Below are 14,976 nucleotides of genomic sequence, written 5' to 3'. Positions count from 1 at the left end.
GAATTCTGCAGCTGTACTCTGTACGAAGTTATCAGTTGTGTTCACCGCCTGTGATTTATCGTTTGGAATGTTGAATCTACAGTGTAATTTAGAACATCACGTTGGATTCCCAATATCGGTCAAACTAGGTGATATAGCACCTACTTATCTCTGTTTGCTATCTGATCAATAACCTGACGGGCTCGTTCTGGCCCGAATAGAGCAAGTTACTTTTTGGTAACGCCCTGACACCTAGCTACCCCAGCAACTGCTCAACTGTACATTGAACATTCCGAGCCTTTTGGATCCCTGAAGCGGCTCGGGACTTGCTAACCCCCGCCAAGTTCAAATACAGGGCCATGCACGCTATAATGTGCGGTAGATACCGTCTACGCTAGGCCGGAACATAGGCTTTCCGAACGAATCCCATGCATTCGTATATAATGTTGATAAGCTCATTTAATTGACTGGTCGACGGGAGGATGGGCGGCCGACGCCGATGTGAGGCAGCAAACAAGACGCTTTCATTAATAAGTCAACCGTTGTCTATGATGCGTCGAATCGCTAAGGCATAGGCTCCCATCTACAAAGTTTGTGGCTTGAAATAACCGGAGAATATCGGTATGACATCCGATCCATCAATGTTACTCCCAGTTGTCAAATCTTGTTTTCTACAGTAGTGGTCCTGGCTCGTGAACTGAGCTCGTGACGCAACTTCCACACCTCATCAATGTAATGGACTCCCATGGTCCCGCGCTGTCTCGCCATCCAAGCGGGCTGTCTGCAATACAACAATGTATTATTCTACCAGTTTTCTGTACTGGGGATGTAACTGTGCAGAAGCGCATCTTCAGCAGCCTGAAGACTCTAAACCGGCTGGTTTGTGCTCTTCATGTCTACTACCGACTATCCAATTCTTCGAGGGGGTATTACATTGTTATCGAGCAGCAAACGCGCGCTATCGCCCTCCCAAGCGCCGTGATATCCCCAGGGACAGCTCAAATGGCAGACACCTAACATTGTTCTTCAGAATATCACAACTAATGATCTTTACTGGAGCGCTGAATATGTGTAGCCACTGGGTTATATGGCACGTGACTTGTAACTTCCCGTTTGGGGTTCAGTCACTCAGGGACAATACCACAATAAGTATTGCTCAAATACTATAGACATTGCAAACCTTGCCAGCTCAGCATAGCACATTAGATCTATCATAATTCCTAAATCAGATGCAAAATACAAACATCTTATCCCCGTTCAATTCAAATCTCCCCGACTGGAACCACCAAGGAACCAAAATGATGGGTACCTTCCGCCTTAGGCATAAATCACATGACCCCACGGAAGCGAAACGCTAAGCCCTGCCCGCACAAAAAAACTACCACTACTGAACGGCTTGACAGACGGTCGACAACCTCATCATCGCCAGTCCATACACTCAGCTCGCCGTCGCGACAAGTCTTCAAGATGCCGGTTAGCAGCCCTCCCTGTCATTCGAACGGCCGTGAACCACTCCATTTTTGTGCTGGAAATAAAAAGAATATGAATACCGCTACACGGAATAGGGAAAAGTGGTCGGGATGATGAAGTTGAACAGCAGGCTAACGATCAACTCTCTTCTTTCAATATAGAGCCACAAGAGTTTCCGCACCAAGCAGAAGCTTGCCAAAGCTCAGAGACAGAACCGTCCTATCCCCCAGTGGATTCGTCTCAGGACCGGTAACACCATCAGGTAAATAAGAAACCGTCACCTGTTCCCAATTTGCACGCAACCCATACAACACATCCCGCGAAGTCCTCGATGAGTCCCAGCGAAGAAATACAAAGAGCATGAGAAGGAGAGAAACGAATATGAACGACCGAGCAAACAAGAGGAGGAATATCCAAGATACGCCAGATGATTCGCCATCACACACCTAAACTTTTCAATCAACTAGTCGACCGCTGGGAACAACATCAAAGGACACAGCACATCCCACATTCCACATTTATACACACAATTCTACCATAAATTCAAATCACCCGAATACTAACATATTCTCTTCCCAACCCAGATACAACGCCAAGCGTAGGCACTGGCGCAAGTCCCGTCTCGGAGTCTAAATTCGTCCTTTGGAGGAACCTTCCACACCAACCGACTTTTTCGATTCCGCCCCGAGAAATGTCTCTGTCCACCTGCTGCTACTTTCCCGGGGGAAAATGTTTCGTTCAGTTGCTGTGATACCGCTGCCAACAATGACAACAACAACTCTTGTGTGCCGCTACTGCTCGCGATGATACAAAAAATAAAAAGAAACAAAAAATCCACTTGCATCATTATAGATTATGTTGCCTGAAATCAAAACCCGCTTTTTGAGATGCCCGTTTGATTCTCAATCTCTATTGTTTTCCTTTGCTCTTTCTCCCGCTCTAATACCCGACAAGTTAATTAAGCGCGAGGAGAAGGAAGAGTGCATAAGCGGGGAGGGAGGGATAATGCTTGCTTTTTTCTTCTTCTCTTTTGATGGAGGGGTTTCTCATCTGGTCTTGTGGTGGTGCAGTGGTGCTTCTGCAAGATGTGTGTACACGAGCTGAAAGGAACGACAAAAAATCGAAAATTCATCATGATGGGTTAATGAGCAGTTTTGAACGAAGATCTTTTTCCTATGTCTGTATATGGTATGGTTTGTGTCGCTGTAGTCTCGCCGCTTTGCGCGGATTCGAGGTCAAGTTCTTTGTAGGCTGTATGTCTATAGACATTACAGTAGTAGCAACCCGTCTTGCCTGCTACGTCACAACTAGTACCGGTACTACTATGCAAGCTATTACTAGCAGGAGAAGATGATTGCAGTTTTCTATCTCTGCACTTGGAACAGGGTAACTTTACAGCAATGATATGCGCAATGGCGTTAACAGCATTATTTAAACCATGTACTACTTTAGAGCTACATCTATCCCCTGCTCATAACGAACGAATGGCAAGGGCCAAAGGGAAAAGAGAGATTAAGAAAGCAACCCGCTGACGTTAAGAGAATTGAGTAAAAAAGTAAAAGACTAGTAACTCCATGAACTGCAACCTGAGACCCAACGAGACCCGAATTAAAACATCATGATAGCTCATCTTCCTCGGCTTGCTTGCAATCAACAAGCCGTCGGAGTCAGCATACTGATGTCATGGATTAACGCAGATTTAGCGGCTATGGCGAGTATAATGTTAGCATACGCTCAGATGGCAAGATAGCGGGTGTTGGGTTTCCGTAAAAGACTTACTCCTCGGCCCACTCGTTCTCACGGCGGATCTGATCTTCCTCCTCGGGGGTGAAGTCGTTCTGGATGTTAAAGGTCTTGCGGATCTCTTCCGGAGACTTGCCCTTGATCATGTTTGCGACAGTCTTGCATCCGACATCCAGAAGGCCCTTAATGTCGAGGTAGTTTGCGGCCTGTCCAATTAAGCGCCAAGTTAGCAGGTGAGCTTTTGTAAATGGTAGTTCGTAACACGTACCAGAATGATCTCGAACAACATCTCCTGGTCAACCTGGGTAAATTTCTGATCCCACTCGTCGATGTCGGTGGTCTTGCGGCGGGAGTCATCCTCCTCGCCAGTGCTGGGGGGGTCGTTCTTGTGGTGTCTGCACCATTCGATGACCTTCTTCAGAACAGCTTCGTTGACCTGTGTTTCGGTTGTGGTTAGCTATGGTCCCCAATGGTCCTTTTACTTTCACGGATAACTCACATTAGGGATCGGAATCTCCTCGTTGGCGTCACCCAGATCTTCCAGCATGTTCTTGATGAGGAGGGAGCGCTCGGCAACATCACGTTCTGTATTTTCACAAATGTTAGCATATCTGCTCTAATCGTAACACAGACGGCGAGCGCGTCTGCCGAGCTCGAACAACCGCGTGCACTTACCACACTCAATGTGCACGCCGTCGCCACTGATGAAGGTCAACATGGGACCGGAGTAAGGAGCAGGTGTGTCGGCCATTTTGTTGAGGTGTATTAGGAAATTGTCTAAAAGATTCGAGTTCTTTGGGTGAAGATGTCAGCTCTCAGCACTGGAGTGAGTTGTGTGGTTGTTGGGTCAAAGGCCAGCGACGACGTTAAAGATATGAGGGGTACCTGGGTGGGGGAAGACGTTTGCTTACTTTGCAAATCTAGCCGTGACAGCGGAATGTGAATGAGTTCAAGTGAGTTGGTTGTGAACAAGGGTGATGGATGAACAAGCAGAGATATAGAGGAATATAAATATCCCAACCAGCGGTGGGAAAGTGAGGTGGATGAGAAAGAGATACAAAGGTTCAAATCTGGGGGTTGAAAGGGAAGGAGGTTGCTTGGGAGAGTTCCGAGACCGATGAAAGCGAAGAGCGATGAATGGCCCGGCGTTGAGGCTGACGAGGGTCCGGCAACCTCCTCCGTCATTCGCTGCTGCTGACTCCACCCGGGCGGTTGTGGCCTGGTGCTGCCTGAATGGATGGTCTTTCTTTCTTCTTTCGATTTCCTTTCCTTACTCACTTTACTTACTTACTCACAAGACAAGCAAATGAATCAGCAGAGTGAATACTATTACACAGCACTTTGTCACAATAAGGGTATTACCTATTATTCTAGTTTTCATTGACATTTTTTTTAAAAACTTATGCCCATTGTGGCTTATTTGATCTATTGTGTTCATTGATGCGAATGAAGTTGACTAAAGACTATGAACTATACGCCATCTGTATACCTTCCACCAAGGTCCAACAAGCAACTAAGTTTCTTCGAACAGCATATACGATAGCAAGGGTATTCCCTAGATGTCTCGCAGAAGCTGATCAAACAATCTTCATCCTCTGGAAATTATCTGGAATCTTAGTGTTTCCCAATGGAGGAAATCCCGGCCGCTGCATCAACAACACACCCCATCAGCATTCAACATTCCATCGATCGGTCGCACTAACTCTGGGGGGTGGTGCACGGATGCAGAAGTGGAAGGGAAAGGTCTCCAGTTGTTGCCAAGTTGGAGAATTCCCATCTGCCTCAATGCTTGGATGTCAAAATTGCCGATAGATCCGTTCCTGAGGATCCTCGATGGGCTGTCTGACCCACCAGCACAAACCAGGACTGAACTATCAACGGAGTAATTTCACCCCAAAAGCCAATAGTTCCTGGCAGAAAAGAGTGATATCACCCCACGAACACGACAACAACCATCCTTTTCCCATCCACTCGGAGTCTAACGCTTCAACTTCTCGGGGATAAACATTTATCTCCAGTGCGCTTTGTTTTCTCCTGGAATCTTACGTTTTGATCTTCTTTTCTTTTCTTTTCTCTTTTTATTTTTCCTCCCTCTCCCTCTATCGCTCTATAGTTGCTTTTGCTTCTATTGTTTTTCCCTTTTCCTGCTTCTGGATAGCCCGCCTTTCATGTCCCAACAAGTCATTCCTTGATTTCTCTTTCCACGTTCACCTCCATATAGATATATTCTCGGATGCAGGACGGCTACTAGTACTAGGCAACCGGCATGTACAGTATCCCCCAAAATCAGACTGGTCCCTTGTCGCCTTGAGATTCTCCGTGCTTCAATCAACTCCCCCAATCCCAAGCCATGTGGAGACGAACGTACCTGCTGCTGCTGGTGATCCGGGTGTACTTCGCACTGTCTCCAAGTTATTTACACCCGGATGAGAATTTCCAGGGCCCTGAAGTCTTTGCAGGTGAGTCAATTCCACTGAGTCGCGCAGATTATTTTCTTTCTCCCTTGCGACCTTGATCTTTTTTTCCCCGGGCGGTGCGACCGCTTGTGACTGGATATGGCGCTCTTCCGACGCATCCCGCGCAGCGAAGCAGCCTTGTCCTCTCCGCCGCAAACCCCAAAACTACGTCGGAACTGAATGCGCACTGCTCACAAGTGATTCCCTAGGTCGCATTTTCTCCTATCCATCCCGCTTACCCTGGGAGTTCACCTCCGATAAGCCGATACGCAGCGTCTTCCCACTATGGCCGACTTACGACGTACCGATGAACCTGCTGAAGGGATTCTATACAGAAAGCGGAACACTAAACCCTCCGCCAGAGCTGGTTTACTATGTGTTGCGAGGGGTCATGTTTCTCTTGAGCTTTGTGCTCGAGGATTGGGCCGTCTATGAGCTGGTTCCCCTACCGCGCCATCGCCGCGCGACGGTGGTCCTAGTCGCATCCTCGTATGTCACCTGGACATATCAGACGCACACCTTCTCCAACTCCATCGAGACCCTGTTGGTCGCCTGGGGCTTAGTCTTGATTCAGCGCATTGTTGATAACAAGGTAGGTTTATTAGTGCGGAATCCAGATAATGCTAGCTCCTGGCTAATCACTGCTTATAGCGACGCTCGTCCATCTTCGCATGCGCCGTGCTATCTCTCATCGCCGTCGTGGGTGTTTTCAACCGCATCACTTTTCCGGCCTTCCTCCTCGTCCCAGGACTGCGGTTACTGCCTCATTTTTGGCGCAAGTACGTATTGCGCAGCCTTCTGGTCCCCCCTCTTTTCACCAAGCCTAACATCTCTTAGGCCTTTGTCCTTGCTTTCATTTGCTGGGTTCGGTTTATTCTTCTTCTGCATCGCTGTCCTTGTCGACACAACATTCTACAACCCTTCTGCCTCGCTTTGGGACGCTGTTCACGCACCTATCATCACGCCCCTCAATAATCTGCTCTACAATAGCGACAAGTCCAACCTAGCTCTCCATGGCCTTCACCCTCGGTATCATCACTTTCTAGTTAATCTGCCGCAACTCCTGGGGCCAGCGTATGTGGCGATAATACTTTCTTTGAGCAAGTCGAAAGCAGTTCAGTCTTCGCTAAAGAACATACGCGCCGTCTCTGCCATATCAGCAACCGCTATGCTTTCCTTGTTTCCGCACCAGGAACCCCGGTTCCTGCTTCCATGCGTCCCGCTCCTCCTTAGTTGCCTCCGCGTGCGCAAATCGCGTCTTTTCTTGGCGGCCTGGGTGATTTTCAATGCCGCTCTAGGGTTCCTCATGGGAGTGTACCATCAGGGTGGTGTAGTCCCTACTCAACTTGCGATCCCCTCAATCGTCTCCGATAGCTTCTTCGAGGCCGGTGCCAGCGACAATGCCCAGAAATCTGCCACAATACTCTGGTGGAAGACCTATTCCCCTCCATTGTGGTTGTTAGGAGATAACACCAGCACCCAGCTGGACATCGAAACGCGGGACTTGATGGGTATCTCCGGGCCAGAAATGGCCAGCGAGCTCGAGAAATTGGTGCCACAATGCCCAAACCCCGACGACAGCAACAGCTTGGAGAATCCCGAACGCTCGATCTTCGTAGTCGCACCTAAATCCGCTACTTTCCTCGACCGGTATACACATCCCTCGCCCGACACTTCAGGTCTCACACTGCACGAGCTGTGGACTTGGCGGAAGCATCTCAATTTGGATGACCTGGACTTTGGCACTGATGGCATCTTCCCTACCTTGAACCGAGTGATCGGCAGACGCGGATTGTCCGTCTGGGCCGCACGAAGAAGTGGTTGTGTTTGACAAATTACGCTTTGAAACATCAGATGACGTTGAAGCTCACTCGGTCAGCTGGCAGCGGGAAACAACTTAGATCGGGCTTTCGACGGAGACAACCTTCACATCTTCTTTCTTCTTCTTTTCTTGGTCATTGTTTCTTATCCCTTCTTCTTGGCATTTGGCACACCCGTTCTTGATTAGCCCCTTCTCATACCACACATCCTACCTACCTACCACCTACCTATCACCAACAGACTATACTACATACCCATGCTACTATATCCCATTATATACCCCACCAACCACATGAAACATCTTCCCATTCTCATCCTCTCAGCGAAAATCTCTCTACTACTAGTCAATCAGTACAGATTCTACACGCTTAGTAGTGCCCTATTACTGCGTGCATGTACCCACCATCCTATACCCATTCCTATATACCCACATATTATCTCACACCATCACGACAATAGAATATACCCCGCTACTAAAAATTTCATAATCATGTCTGAACTTTTTTTCAGTTCGTAAAGATATATACTAACTCTGAGAGAGCCAAACCTACTACTTAAAATAACATATAAACACCTAGTATTACGCAACCAATCCTACGTACTACTAATATAAACCACCTAGATCAACTAGTACCTAATTAGTAACCGTTGACATAACATAGCACAACATTCCGGAATAGTGATCCCGCATGCTGGCACCCAGTCATCCGTGCCAACCTACTAGTAGTATGTATCATGTCATCCGATCAAGCGCAGATCGGGACAAACAGACAGTCATGTCGGTCGGTCATGCGTTCGGGATCCTCAACCACGCTTACTTCCTACCTTCCTATCTGCCTCTACACCTCTAGCTATAAGTAGTACTACTCGTAGTTTGTACTGCATAACACAACAAATCGGGAGTCTTGACTTTTAGCAACTCCGAATCAATAGATAATTCCTTGATGTAGATAGACAGATAGATTGGGGACGTAGAATGACTGATGCAAGGGGGAGAGAGGGAAGGGGGCGCAACGCCTTGTTTTCGTTTCCATTAACTAGATACATGACTGGAAGGTCATATTGAAGAGAGTCGGAGAAGGAGATAGAATAATAGAAGTGAAAATAGAGAAGAAACATGAGAATATCGCGAAAATGGAAGCATCGTCCGTCCATCGGTGACACTGGCTTACTAATATGTCGTCCAGTGTTCAAGACGAGCGTGTGAAGGATAAGTACTATCGGGGGGGTGGATCCGACAATAAAAGACACGCTCCAGCCTGGCCTAGGGTTCGCAAGCCAGAGACATGAGGTTGAAGCCATTTTCTGATCTACGTAATCGTCGACTCTCATAAGATCTTGAGGCGAAGGGGAAAAGGAGAAAAGTGGGTACATATCGACGTTAATTAGGAAAAGAGAACATGATTCGAAGCAGTGAGCAGCATCTCAAACACATGGGAATACACGGGCCGTGCTTGAATCACATATCCTCGGGATCATCAGGGTTTTCAAACAAATAGTTAGCTGCGAGCTCTTCGTTCTTGTCGCAAGCGAAATAAGCTTGAATGACCAAGTCCCGAGAGAATCCAAGCCGGCAGAGCTAGCAAAAACATGTCAGCTACGCTTCCACAAAGGATGATGGGATTATGGTATACGCACGCGTTCAATGGCATCTCTCTCCTCTTCCGTGACGTGAATTTGAGTCGTACCAGGGGGCAGCGCCTCGTCATCATCAGGTTCCTCACTCAGGAGCTGCAGGAATTGTTCCTCATTTTGGCCAATGAGCTGCGCGATTTGGGGGTTTCCAGCGGCGACTTGTTGAAGGATGGGCTCGAGCATTTGTGGTTGTTGTTGGACCAACTGACGAAGCTGCTGGAAGTGGGGGTTATTGCGAAGGAATTCGAGACTCGGGAGTTCAGCGCCACCAGCACCTCGAGCTCCTCGAGCTCCTCCCTCCTGGCCACCAGCCTGAGCGGCAGCCTCGAACAAGTTGACCGGTTCGTCGTCACCAGCGGACGGAGCGCTTTCGGGAGCAGCAGTCTGGGGTGCGCTAGCGGCAGCGGCTTGCTGTTGCTGTTCCTGTTGAATGTTCTCGGGGATACCCTGCTTAAAGTCAGCGCAAAATCGGGCAACCCATGGTCGGATGCCAGCGCCATGAACTCACATTCAAAAGGTATTCAATAGCACGGTCGGGGTTGAAAAAAGCAGCCCTCATTGCACGGTTAACATCACTCCGAGCGAAACCCATTGCCTCCATCTGAGCCACGACAGCTTCGCTCTGAGTGCCACTCAGCAATGCGGAGGGGTCATTAAATGCGGAGCCCTGTGCCTGGGAGGCCCCCGCGGCGGCCGGGGAGGGAGTCGAAGGAACAGCCGGTGTAGTGGAAGCGGCAGAAGGGGCTGGGGCGGGAGGCGCAGCAGGAGTCGAGGTGACTGCTCTGGATGGGGTGGAGGGCGCTTGTGACGAGGTGCCGGAGGAAGTAGCCTTGGGCTACACCACGAGAAATTAGTCCTTCATCCAAAAGGCATGTTTCCTTAGCCTGAGGGCTTCGTACCTTAGAGACCATGCACACTATGAACCCCTTCTCCTCGATGTTGTATGACTCGATCGTCTTATCATCTTGAAGGATCTTTCCTGTTGGAGGGAAGAACGGTCAGCGCTGAAATTACAGCCTAACATAGTGGCAGAGGCCATCGAGAATGCTGCAGCAACTTTAAGATGCAAAAGATACTTTACTTACCAGAGTAGATGAGCTTAAGCTGAGGAACCTCCCATCCCTTCTCCTTGGAGATCTTTTCCTTCACTTGCCCGACCTGTCGGATAATTCATTTAGCCCCGCACTGACGCCGGCAAAGTCACGACGCTGAGAGAAGGGAACGACCTACCGTCTCCGAGGGCTCTGCATCGATTACAAACTTTTGTTGTTTCAGGTCCTAGAGGAGGGAGAACGAACATGTCAGACTCGAGGACAAAGCAGAGGGGGTGGGGTAGAAATCACTCGTACCTTGAACGTGAGCTTCATCTTGCGCCACCGGATGGAAGAGAGATGGCTCGGTGGGGTGGTATTCTGGGGAGCACGGAGATGTAGAAGAAGGGATACACGGGGGAGCTAGAAGCACCTGTTGATGTAGTTTGATGAGGGGGAGGGAAAGAGGGGGGAAACAATCAACGGTCTGGGAATAAACCGGAAGAGCAGCAAGCGATGATTGATGATGACAATCATGACGCCGGAGCGAGAGAAGGAGCTGGCGGGAGGCGGTCACTCACGGTCTTTCCTTCCCCAGCCACTCAGCCACACAAAACCCCTCGCTAGTTTGGTTTTGTTTTGTTTGGGAAGGTACTACTCAGCCACTCTTTTCACATAGTAAAGAGTATACTAACTTATATCTATCTATCTACCTATCTATCTACTTAACTTTCAATGTGATGGCCATAATTGGAGGCTAAATCAATGCTCCGAAAATATCACTATTCGCTCGAAATGCTCCCCAGAATATTGTAGGCAGCCAGTTCCATGAAATAGGGTGTATTGAAAGTAAAGTACTAGTTTTGTACCTTGAATCAGGCAATTTGCTGTTACTAGTACTAGTATTGCCATTCGGGAAGTTATCGATGGAAATATATCTTCATCGTTCAATGCCGACCACCAGTCCTGAATCAAGAATTGACCACAGCAATACGAGTACTACTAGTAGTATTTATTTGTTACCATCCACTTTACATATTCAATACTATGACTCTGCAATACAGAAAAGTATCATCTGATTACTATTACTACCCATTACTTACGCGACGGTCTTCCTTTTCCTGCCCGCTCCACTAGTAAGCGATGCGCCCAGTTAACTCTTCTCGTTCTGCGCCGCTTTCTCTTCTTCCCTGATATGATGAAACCATATACAATAATTCTGTAACCTATACGGAGTTGCAGTGCTTGGGTACTTTGGATGCCGTGCCACCCGTGGCAAGGGGTATGGCCCTATCGACCTGTCGTATAGATGTATCACATGGAGTGGTTGATGCGGTGGAGAGAACTACTCTTACCAACACGAAGCCATCAGGATTTCACAATTACTAGCTGCCGCCTTTGGGGGGAAATTCTCACCCCATGTACTGCAGAGATCAATAAGACTCCATATAATTCCCATCTCTACTATACTGATTGTTTACTCTTCCAGCCAGAATCATTAGATGATGATTCTAATCTCTTTTACCTCCCCTCCCAAACCATTGTTTAGGGGGAGGAGCAGCTGCCTCCCCGCTTCTCATCCTTCACAAGTAACTATAGCGGCCCCTCCCGGGAACGGAGTGATAGATCACAGCTCTGCTTTGCAGGACTTGGGCGCTCCCCAAGTCCCATCCAGGAATCCAAACAGTCGATCTCCCAATTAAGGCTTTCCCGGAACTCTGGAGATCCTCCCGGCCGCTGCGTACAGCAAAGCCAGCCTGATCTGACAAATTCTCTTCTAGACCTGTTCCATATGATGAGGATACCTCTGAGGTATGCCATGCAGAGTTGGCGATTAATTCGTCACTCCCCTTTGGTGGTGAACTTGAGGTTCAAGCTCAGAGTTTTTGTCTTTGCATCGTACTGGGGGATAATCATACGAAGATTAAGCATGTAGGTTCATGAAGGCTGCGTGGGTGACAGTTTCTGATGTTAAAGGCATGTCATCCCTGGCCGTTGGAAGTCATCGCCAAACCATGAGCTTCCCTTTGACGTATATAAGTACGAGTCAGCTTGACAGTGATCATGAAACCCTTTGTTAATATGTTTTCTTTTTTTTCATTTTTCCTTCCTGGTGCCCCTACCTTGACTTGACACGACCACCCCCTTCCCTTTCGTGGCAATCGAGAGGGGCCCAGTTCCCCCAATAGCTGGCAAGACTAGGGCATCGAGGGAATGGTCGAGAAAGGCACCTCGATCACCGAGCCTACCGATCCGCACTAAGATTGGTATGATTCCCATCTGCTCCTCTGGCAGCCCCTGCTAGTCTAGTGAGATCGAGACCCTGGAGGCGTAGATTGCTCGGCTCCAGGTCCATTCGCCATTGCCATTCGACCGCTGCTCGAAGTAGTCAACGCCCCCCCTGTCATGATAATCCTGGTAAATGCATACGCGCTTTTTCTTCGAACAATCCATGCGTCCTTATTCAATTATCCTCGGGGAACCCATTCCCCCCGTCTTTCCCTCTTTAGCTTAATTGATTGACTCTCGTTCTTTCCGGGTTGTTGGGTATTTACTCCGGCTCGACCCTCGTCCACCATTGTCCCTCGTTTGATCATTGCTAACTCGTCACGCCCACGATTTTGTCCGCCCGATCTTTTCCATCGAGACATTATCACACTGTCCTTCCATGTTATCATATTGCCTCTGTACTTCCCAAGGCTTTCCCTCAAGTCCAGAACGCTCTCGACGTCACGGTCAGTCCAAACTACGACGGCCGGCTTGGCTTGGTACCAACAGCCTCAATCGCTTCGACTGAGCTGTGCTGCTAGACTCGACATCTTTGGTCCCCCTTTATTGAAAATCTCTGAGAAGGCCCTTAAAGATATTTTGGCACCTGCACCTGTCCCTCAAGGGCGATTGTTGGACACTGTCTTTACCACAAAGTCCGCAGCATCCATCTTCCTTCGTATAGTCCTGACCCCCCTTTTTCATGTCTCTTAGTATGCCCAGGGCCTCCCCGGCCCGGATCCTGGGTGGCACTACTTTATTATCGACGTTCATTACTACTATCCTCGATGGCATGTGCTTCACCTTCTCCAGATCCCTCTCATCTCGTGTGTCTTCGGTGGAATCGGCCATTGTCAGCTTGGGCGCAGTCAGCTGTCTTGCGCTTGTATCCTTGATGCTCCTCTGGATCAAAGATATTAAAAGTGAGCCTACAGAGCAGTGCAGAAACCACCGAGCCATTGCATATGGGCTTATTGCTGCATATTTATCAGTGGCCACTGGCGTGACGGCAGGAGGGATAGCATGGAGTGCAGCTCAGTCCGTGTCAGCTAAGAAGTCGACGGCCACAAGGCATCAGTCCTTGCTAGTGGCTCGCTGCACCATATGGGCCATTTCGGTCCTCAGCCAAGGCATACTAGGAGGCTATTTCCTGACAACCTTGGCGAGACGGGAATCCACTAGCAAATGGTCGCCGCCATCTGTGTCCCAAGAGCTTGAGGTGCTTTCTGATAAAGCAAGCGTGAAAGACGCAAGCACCGTGCAATCATCCTCTCTGGCCAGCGAGTCTCAGCGACCATCCGCTGACTTGAAGACTAATTCCGACACTGTCCCTCCGATCCAACCGTCTGTTTCAAATACAGAGTCCCAGGCCTCAAATCGCTATTCTGGACGCACACTATTCCAGCATGACTCCAAGCAAAGCTCCTTTGACCTGCAGCGATCATACGTACCTCATGGAGACAGCACAGCCACACCGGCCACAGTAGAGGAGCACCCCGTTGACCAAGCCGGCAGTGCAGCAGTTGGGGCCAAGCTTCGCCCCGAGCCCCCCAAAATTCGACGAAGCTATTCCGATACAAAGCGATCCTTGGATGGCTTGGTTCGCCAGCCCTCGTCAGCACGGTCATCGCCCGCGACTTCATCAACACAGCTGGTGACTCCCGCCAGACCTGCCCCTCCCAAGCTGAAACTCCCCGATGAGAGCTTCATTCATCCGTTATTCCGCTCCGACAGCTCATCGCCGCCCCCGACCCCAATGCCAGGTACCACGGTGATTGCCTCACCCGCAGCCGGCCAGACCATTTCCGTGCAAGCCTTGAACCGAGTCAGATCCACTCGTTCGCTTCGATCTCAAGCACCACGCAGCAGATCGCCGCTGTTCGATCAACCGCTTAACGGGATGGATCGGAACACCGAGTCACCGGAACCCAGCGGTCGAGGATCCCCCATGCCCAGCTTCATCATGGCGGCAGATGTGCGGAGCAGTATATCACGGTATGAAAAAAAGTATGACTTGAACGAATCACCGGATGAGAGCTAGCTGGGCCGAAAAGGGGCGCGACCGCATTGCAGGTTTGGGCTTACATGTCTTTCCTTTGTTTGTTCTCTTTTCCTATGTTGATAGATATCCTGGACATAGCGTTTGATGTAGTTAGCAAGTACTTTCCTAGATAAGTATAGATCATATAATGCATCATGGCTCTCTACTGAATGGCGGATATGCTGACAGCCAGTAGTACAGTGTACATTATATGTGGCTTGTCCGTGCTAGTTTTCTACTGGGGATGAAGTTGAAACTTTTGAGGTATCGAAATACATCATAGGAACGAATCATAATCGAATCCTAAGTAGAAGCCACTATACTCGGTCAAGAAGATCAAGGAACTATGTCTATATAGTCAAACACACCATCCAATGACAGCATAAGAATTAACACGATCAATTATACCTTAGAATATCCACCAAAAAAAGCCAAGCAAAACCATAAATGCCTGCGTCATTCCTACCCACGGAGCCCGATTCTCTCCCCCTCAAAAACCTGATCCATCATACGGTGAACTTGGATCAAGTTG

General features: G+C 48.9%; 5 protein-coding genes across 5 annotated transcripts; 3 read left to right on the top strand and 2 right to left on the bottom strand.

Annotated features, from left to right (window-relative positions):
• Positions 1 to 1,381: 1,381 nt before the first annotated feature.
• On the top strand, positions 1,382 to 2,401 carry BO79DRAFT_211326 (60S ribosomal protein eL39). The gene is made up of 3 exons (XM_025683004.1): positions 1,382 to 1,452; positions 1,611 to 1,711; positions 2,034 to 2,401. Exons 1-3 carry the CDS (start codon positions 1,447 to 1,449, stop codon positions 2,080 to 2,082), a joined length of 156 nt encoding a protein of 51 aa, XP_025535413.1. The 5' UTR covers positions 1,382 to 1,446; the 3' UTR covers positions 2,083 to 2,401.
• A 463-nt stretch (positions 2,402 to 2,864) lies between these two features.
• On the bottom strand, positions 2,865 to 4,281 carry skpA (SCF ubiquitin ligase subunit skpA). The gene is made up of 6 exons (XM_025680114.1): positions 4,104 to 4,281; positions 3,868 to 3,985; positions 3,692 to 3,777; positions 3,461 to 3,628; positions 3,229 to 3,398; positions 2,865 to 3,155 (listed from the first exon to the last, which is right to left on the bottom strand). The coding sequence occupies exons 2-6, from the start codon at positions 3,941 to 3,943 to the stop codon at positions 3,149 to 3,151; spliced, it is 507 nt and encodes a 168-aa protein (XP_025535412.1). The 5' UTR covers positions 3,944 to 3,985; positions 4,104 to 4,281; the 3' UTR covers positions 2,865 to 3,148.
• Positions 4,282 to 5,273: 992 nt separating this feature from the next.
• Positions 5,274 to 7,602, top strand: smp3 (glycosylphosphatidylinositol-alpha 1,2 mannosyltransferase smp3). Its single transcript, XM_025689388.1, has 4 exons — positions 5,274 to 5,651; positions 5,858 to 6,240; positions 6,300 to 6,427; positions 6,486 to 7,602. The coding sequence occupies exons 1-4, from the start codon at positions 5,543 to 5,545 to the stop codon at positions 7,477 to 7,479; spliced, it is 1,614 nt and encodes a 537-aa protein (XP_025535411.1). The 5' UTR covers positions 5,274 to 5,542; the 3' UTR covers positions 7,480 to 7,602.
• A 1,054-nt stretch (positions 7,603 to 8,656) lies between these two features.
• Positions 8,657 to 10,675, bottom strand: BO79DRAFT_53336 (putative UV excision repair protein (RadW)). The gene is made up of 7 exons (XM_025689387.1): positions 10,454 to 10,675; positions 10,335 to 10,382; positions 10,190 to 10,262; positions 10,004 to 10,083; positions 9,613 to 9,939; positions 9,108 to 9,551; positions 8,657 to 9,048 (listed from the first exon to the last, which is right to left on the bottom strand). The coding sequence occupies exons 1-7, from the start codon at positions 10,469 to 10,471 to the stop codon at positions 8,929 to 8,931; spliced, it is 1,110 nt and encodes a 369-aa protein (XP_025535410.1). The 5' UTR covers positions 10,472 to 10,675; the 3' UTR covers positions 8,657 to 8,928.
• A 2,431-nt stretch (positions 10,676 to 13,106) lies between these two features.
• Positions 13,107 to 14,444, top strand: BO79DRAFT_274755 (uncharacterized protein; the record flags this gene model as incomplete). Its single annotated transcript, XM_025687623.1, has 1 exon — positions 13,107 to 14,444. The coding sequence occupies one exon, from the start codon at positions 13,107 to 13,109 to the stop codon at positions 14,442 to 14,444; it is 1,338 nt and encodes a 445-aa protein (XP_025535409.1).
• Between the last annotated feature and the right edge of the window lie 532 nt (positions 14,445 to 14,976).

This window comes from Aspergillus costaricaensis, assembly GCF_003184835.1.
Source record: "Aspergillus costaricaensis CBS 115574 unplaced genomic scaffold BO79scaffold_39, whole genome shotgun sequence".
NCBI lineage: Eukaryota > Fungi > Ascomycota > Eurotiomycetes > Eurotiales > Aspergillaceae > Aspergillus > Aspergillus costaricensis.
Note: the sequence above shows the minus strand (reverse complement) of the source record. Positions and strands in the feature narration are given on the sequence as shown.

Coding starts and splice junctions, on each gene's coding strand:
- BO79DRAFT_211326 (XM_025683004.1), top strand. Junction 1,712..2,033: donor AGGACCGGTAACACCATCAG/GTAAATAAGAAA, acceptor TTCCCAACCCAG/ATACAACGCCAAGCGTAGGC.
- skpA (XM_025680114.1), bottom strand. CDS start 3,943: ATGGCCGACACACCTGCTCCTTACTCCGGTCCCATGTTGACCTTCATC. Junction 3,629..3,691: donor AGGAGATTCCGATCCCTAAT/GTGAGTTATCCG, acceptor ACCGAAACACAG/GTCAACGAAGCTGTTCTGAA. Junction 3,399..3,460: donor TGTTGTTCGAGATCATTCTG/GTACGTGTTACG, acceptor TTAATTGGACAG/GCCGCAAACTACCTCGACAT.
- smp3 (XM_025689388.1), top strand. CDS start 5,543: ATGTGGAGACGAACGTACCTGCTGCTGCTGGTGATCCGGGTGTACTTC. Junction 6,241..6,299: donor AGCGCATTGTTGATAACAAG/GTAGGTTTATTA, acceptor CACTGCTTATAG/CGACGCTCGTCCATCTTCGC. Junction 6,428..6,485: donor CTGCCTCATTTTTGGCGCAA/GTACGTATTGCG, acceptor AACATCTCTTAG/GCCTTTGTCCTTGCTTTCAT.
- BO79DRAFT_53336 (XM_025689387.1), bottom strand. Junction 9,940..10,003: donor TAGTGTGCATGGTCTCTAAG/GTACGAAGCCCT, acceptor CTCGTGGTGTAG/CCCAAGGCTACTTCCTCCGG. Junction 9,552..9,612: donor CTATTGAATACCTTTTGAAT/GTGAGTTCATGG, acceptor GACTTTAAGCAG/GGTATCCCCGAGAACATTCA.